The sequence below is a fragment of the Perissodus microlepis genome, chromosome 18 (genome assembly GCF_051167445.1).
Source record: "Perissodus microlepis isolate ML-2025 ecotype Zambia chromosome 18, ASM5116744v1, whole genome shotgun sequence".
In the NCBI taxonomy this organism is placed as follows: Eukaryota; Metazoa; Chordata; class Actinopteri; order Cichliformes; family Cichlidae; genus Perissodus; species Perissodus microlepis.
This window is the reverse complement of record NC_140478.1, coordinates 7,137,036-7,143,591: the sequence shown is the minus strand read 5'-3', so window position 1 is coordinate 7,143,591 and position 6,556 is coordinate 7,137,036. Positions and strand designations below refer to the sequence as shown.

At 40.2% G+C, this 6,556-nt stretch overlaps 1 protein-coding gene across 1 annotated transcript; it reads right to left on the bottom strand.

The window, feature by feature from the left end:
- Positions 1–686: 686 nt before the first annotated feature.
- On the bottom strand, positions 687–5,200 carry abhd4 (abhydrolase domain containing 4, N-acyl phospholipase B). The gene is made up of 8 exons (XM_084912530.1): positions 5,006–5,200; positions 3,980–4,065; positions 3,763–3,867; positions 3,350–3,638; positions 1,872–2,053; positions 1,675–1,786; positions 1,394–1,580; positions 687–1,249 (listed from the first exon to the last, which is right to left on the bottom strand). Exons 1-8 carry the CDS (start codon positions 5,053–5,055, stop codon positions 1,160–1,162), a joined length of 1,101 nt encoding a protein of 366 aa, XP_084768656.1. The 5' UTR covers positions 5,056–5,200; the 3' UTR covers positions 687–1,159.
- Positions 5,201–6,556: the final 1,356 nt, after the last annotated feature.

The following is a 6,556-nucleotide window of genomic DNA, read 5'->3' as shown; positions in this document are numbered from 1 at the left end:
TTAATTTTATGTTTTATAGTTCTGCATTCAGGCACAATTTTTATAACTTATCACATAAAATTAAAAGTTTAAGATTTTTAAAAGTAAAGTAAGAAAAGTAAATGTAAAAAAAAGTTACCTTTTATAGCTGTTAATCAAGTTTTGTGTTTAGATTTATAATTTGTTATACTTTTGATGTTACATTTTTTCTTAACTTATTACCACCTTCAAACACGGTACAGAAATATATATAAAACTGTATTTTTACTTAATCAACTTCTGATTTATCACAAGTGTTATGGAACTTTTACCAAATATACTTTTTTCTTCAGTTGCATTTATTTTTATGCTACATTTACTTTACAGGTTAATTTAAATCTATATACTTGTAAGTTTTACAGTTTTAAATGGCTGTTCTAACAATTGGTAAATATATATTTTTAAGTGACTTTCTCATTTGATATTTATAATTCATATCCATTCATCAATTTGTCCATTTGGAGTCGCAGACAGGGGTGGATAGGGTGTAGCCTATCCCAGCATTCACTGGGTAGGTGGTGGGTACACCCCTGCCGTGAGGGAACAATGCTAACCGCTATACAGTCGTGCCACTGATGGGCAAAACCCACTGAGAGTATAAAACCTAAAAAATATGCCAGCTGTCACTGCCCCCTGCTGGTGGGGCAATAAAGTGCATCACTCGTGGGTAGTTTAAATAAGCTTTTACTGGTTTCATTTTACAAAATACAGCTGATTGATACATGAGGAAGACATTAAGAGCAGGGATTAAAGAAAAATTGTCAGGCACATATTGAAGTGTGAACCGGGAATCATGTGGCTGATGGGTAATAAATAAACTCAGTGCATCCATAGCCGTGTGCGTGTTCCACTGAGTGTTAAAGGAATATGACAGCCCAGTATATTTCGGCACTGGCAGTTCGGTTAATGCTCTTCATGAAAATGTCAAAAATAAATGTAAATAACACTAAAAACCCCTTCTAACAAATATAAGAGTTTTACTGGAATAATAATAACAACAACAACTTGTTACAATAAAGAAACTACAATCAAAATCATGGCATTTCAATATGCAGACCCACCCAGCATACTTCACATGCAAAAGTGCCGGTGCTAAGACCATCGCCATATTTTTTCTTAACAAGTTCAGTCCAAAAACATGTCAGTTCACAGATTTACAAATATTTTCAACAACTCTATTGAACTCCCCTGGTTGATCTGCGTACACGTGGTGGGAGGCTTCATTTATCAGCTGCACAGAGGAGCAGATAGGAGCAGTCAGCAAGAATGTACAGCAAAGTTGAGTTTAATTATATTAACATGACATTAAGCTGAATTAGACTCATATGCTTGTCTTTGTGTTTCTATGGATGCAAATGTGTGTGTCTCTACTTACCAGCACTCTGGTGTTGGAGTGGTTCCTAATCTGAGCCATTTTGTATCCGGATGAGCTGTCCACCCAGGACTGTGCTCCATACAGCAGAGTGACGGGCATGGAGGCGGGCAGCTGATGAACCCGATCCAGCATCGGCCTCTTAGCCCATCCCAAGGACTCCGTCATGGCCCTGAAACCCACCTCTCCACTTGGATGGAGGAAGAGAAAGAGAAGGTTGTCACTTCTCTCTAATCAGAATCGCATTTTTAATATGGAGGGGGGGGGTATGTTTCTTCACATACCTTGGTGTTTGTGCGTTACAGTGGTAGATGTACTGGGTCATGGTGTCGTCATCAAACAGATCTTCAAACTTCCTTTTGAAATCAGGACGGAATCTGTTCACCAAGCCCGGACCTGGATGCAGAACACGTTGTGAGAAGGAGGTCGCAACATTACGCGTGCCACAGCGCAGCAGCAGAACGATGTTCGTACTTCTTACCCAACGGTCCCGCTGCTCTAATCACAGCAAGTGGGTTGAAGAGGGTAACGACTGCTAGGATAGCCTTCACCCAGCGGGGAGGGGACGGCCTCTTCACCACATCTGTCCCCTGGCCCTGCTGGTTCTGGACCTTGGGTCGCTCTGGAAAACCCCAGGGATCTACCAGGATAAGGTGTGATACTCTGTGAAAAAGAAAGCAGAATATAATCACGATAACATACAGCTCGATGTATTAGTATGAGTCGCCAGCTCATTTATAGAAAAAAGTCACAAGTTGGTAAAAATGAAACATTACAGTAGAAATAACTGATGGCTGAGACTGAAGCAACACAGTACAGTTTCAAGCTTTAACACAATAACAGGCTGTAAAAACAAAGGGAAGCTGATGAGGTTGGTGATAGTTTTCACATTACAGACAGTAACGTGACCCGCTGTTAGCACAACAAATATTAGTCAGTGCAGATTTAAGTTTAATTTGCTAAAAAAATAAATGTCATTTTTATTGATGTCTGACATAGTGGGTTATCCAGGTGGAGGCATTCATCACAAAGAGGACACACTGTGACTATAAATTGATGGACATGGTCGACAGAGTGTTGGATGGTTGCTTAATTGACACTAAACGCCCAAAGCCTGCCCAGAAAATATCCCCAACATCATTAGAACACCAGCAGCAGCCTGAACTTCTGACACAAAGGAGAACGACCCCAAGCTTTCATGTTGTTTATGTCAGATTCTGACCCTAACACCGAATCTCAACAAACAATTTTCCCGTCTTTTATCCTGTCCAATTTTGGTGAGCCTGTGTGAAGATGCTCTTCTGGATATTTTGTAACAACTGTTTATTTAGTTACTGTGACCTTCCAACAACTCAAAGCAGTCTGGCCATTCTCCTCTGACCTCTGGCATCAACGAGGCATTTTCTCCCAGAGAAGTGCCGCTCGCTGGATATTCTCTCTTTTTTGGACCATTCTCTGTTAACCCCAGAGGAAAAAAATTCCCAGAAGTAGCTTTATCTAAAAAATTTACTGCTGCCCATTTGGACCAACCATGCCACATTCAAAGTCACTTAAATCATCTTTCTTTGCCATTTTGAGGTTCCGCGCATTATCTTGACCACGTCTCCATACCTGAATGCGGTGATTTGCTGCCATGTGATTGGCTAATTAGAGCTCTATTAACAAGAAGCTAAAGAGGTGTACCTAATAAAGTGGACAGTCAGATTATACTTTGGAAATTGTTGCTTTCTTGAGGACAGTAATATAAGATGATTTGTATACTGTTCATATCTATACAGTACCATTAAGCTACATCCAGCATTTAATAACATAACAGGTTTATTATGATGGTATGGCCACGCCTGGTTAATATTCAACATGACACATGTGACGCACGTAATTCAAATACTAGTGACTAATGTAAGCCACAGGTAATTCTGACCACAGATGATGGACTGCGTATTTCATCAGCTTTCTTACCTAGATGGATACTGAATGGCATACGAGGTCGCCAGGTAACCCCCCAGGCTGTGTCCCAGCAGAATCATGTTCTCCAGGCCTACAGACTGCCTCCACTGTTCAATGGAGTCCACAAACTGCTCCTCTGCCTTGGCAGCATCTGAAGGGAAGGGAGGCCTGGAACTCCTGCCAAAACCAAGGAGGTCAAACGCGTAGACGGGCCTTGACCAGCTCAGGGCGTCTAGATTCCTGATCCACAGACCCACCCCTCCTCCAAAGCCATGAACCATCACCAGTGGAGTCTTAGGCACTACAGGCAATACAGGAACAGGAAAGAATGATGTATTACGCCATTGTTATGACAATTCATACTTTAGAGCTATGTCTGCTTATAATCAAACAAAGAATAGGAAAAAGGGAGCTGAGATCTCTACCTTGTTCTACAGGTTTGCGAACCGCCTTGTTGGTGATGGTCAGAGTCCATATCCGGTACTGGTTTTGTAGGGTCACAAATCTGGCCCATAGATCATTCTGAATACCTGATGTTACCAGACAAGGAGGAATAATCATTAGGGTTAAAGCCTTAAACAAAAACAGTTATATATCATTTCCTGTTATGTAATCACCCAGCTAATATCAACATATCCTTACAGGCAAGAATCTTAGATTCAGTTGTCTTCAAAAGGGACATGGAGGTAGGGCGCCAGGAAGGCCACCAGCTCCAAGCTGAACTTGTCCTGACGAGGACAGAATGAGAGAAAGACATTTGAAGAATGAAGGGATATTAGATAGTAGAGTAGAAACACAATACAAATTCCTCCGATGCAAAACCAAGCAAGTAAAATCAATGTTATCATTTTTTGAAATACAAATAATGTTGCATAGATAATGCACTTGACACTTGAGTGGTACAGAGCCAGAGCCGAGAGTCACGTTTCATCATGCTGTTAATCAAAGTCAGACTTGTAGGACTGATGGTGGTGGGGTAAATCCTGGTTACCTCCATTCTCATTGGCATTCATTTTTAGAATAATAGATTTTTTTTTTTTTTTTCTACACTGAGGTACCAAAAGGACAGGGTCACGTTTCTGCTTCTGTCATCATTACATCAGGTACATCCCAGGAGCTTTTCACCTATTCACCAATCAACAAGGCAGTTTAGCTTTGCTGAGTCATTTTGATAAGTCACACTCACCCCTGTTCCTCCTTTTTTGTTGTTGTCAGCCAATAACAAGTAGAACGCACCTGTTAGCCAAGAGTGCAGGTGACACTCCAATAGAGTCCTACCTACCTTATGATTACCTTATTAGACCTACCTTCACAAGTCAACAGTAGACTACACTTACCATCATTTTACTATAACTTTGTATGTCTTTGTTACTTAAAGCTAACTGTTAAATAACTTTCTGCCATACTAGTATTTGCCTTTATGTTTCCAAGAGTAATTTCACACAGAACGTGCCAAAGACCATGGCAACATCTACATTTTACATTAAAAGAAGCTAGAGACCGATTCACAAACAATGACACAGCACAGTCTTACAGTTCATCCCGCCCAGAGCCCAAAACGCGTCTGAATACAGCCAGTCTTCCGAGATTTAAGTAACATATGATTAAAGGCGACAAGCAGCGTTTTGTGAATGGTTGTATTCGGCTGTAGTAAGCTAAGTTACTTACTCTGTTTCACAATCGTTCTGCACAGGTGCGATGGTCGCAGGGTTATCCATTGGTGGGCATATTCCGGTGACTACATTGAGTCTGATCACGTTTGATAACACGCTCTGTCTCCTCTGCTTTCAAGTTACACTCAGCTGCTGTATGCTAATTTCTAATGTTTTGTAACAAGTACATTCCTACGTCAGCTGATCAAACACAAAGATCGTCTCTCGAAATGATGCTCGAACTGTACGAAAAAAAAGTCACACGTTCGGGGGTTGCGATTAGGGGTGGGTTTTAATAGTCGATTCATCGATTAAAATCGATTCTGGCTCGGATAACGTGATATCGATTCATTAAAATCCTGAATCGATTTTTTTTATATAAATGTATTTTGCCCAAAATTCCAGAATCTTAGGTGAAACGTCACAAAATTTTGACAACCACCAAACAGCTAAAACAGTAAATGAGAGCAGGTACACGGATTCTGCACAAAGACATAAACACAAAGCGCAGACAGATCAGAATCAGTGAGATGTCGCCTTTCTCACCAGACAGCACGGACACGGTCGGGGCTGAAAGCCGACAGCTCGCTGATTCTGATGTTTCGGTGGGTCCGCGCTTTGTGTTTACGCCCTTTTTGCTGATTCTAGAGCTGTTAGTTTTATCTCTCTCCAAACAATATTGACCGAACCAGCAGCAAAAGAAGATCCAAACTAAGCTTCACATAAACATCGTCATGAACTCCCTCTTACTTTTGCTGTTTTGCTTCCACCACAATAAAATCACACTTCATGCACAGCTCTCTCTCTCTTTCTCAGTGTACTTCAAGAACAGTTTCCCGTCTATCCCCGAAATCTGTTTTCTGCATTATTCGCTTGCTTGTTACGCACAAGACTACCGTTATTTACAGCGCTGTCAGCCGATGTTTTTTTTTCCTTTTACTTACTTCCGAAAAGAAAACCTAATTTCTGCCGTTCAATAGGCTACTGAACAAATTTAAACTTTTTAAAATTATACAAAATGCAAAACGCTTCTTCCTGTTGTCAGTTTACAGTGTTTTGTAGCCATTTGACATTTCAGCGCTTGTGTTGTTTTCATGTTTAGCTGCTACTATTAACCTATATAGGCAGCTTATGTAGGAGAGAGCAGTGTGTCATGATTTATGTGAATCATCATCACTATACAAATTCAGAAAACAATATTTCAAAATGTGTCTGTCTCTAAAACACTTCGGGTCAGCTTCTGTTGTTTAAATGTGCTACAGGTATAATTTTTCATCAAAAAAATCAAACACAACAACAATAATAATAATAATTTACGTAACATAATTCAGTGGGCTAGAATTCTAAACTTTGACAATACAAATGAAGTATTGCGCTAGTATCAGATACCAGATACCAATACTACGGTTGGTACTGATACTCTCAATATTTCTACTTTCAGCCTCCATATCCTTTCATTTTTTTTCTTCATTTTTTTTTTTGCTATTATCTACTGTGCTGACCACCACACAGCCTGAGGTCACAAATTAAGCCATAAAAAAGAGAGAAATAACAACTTAATATCGTT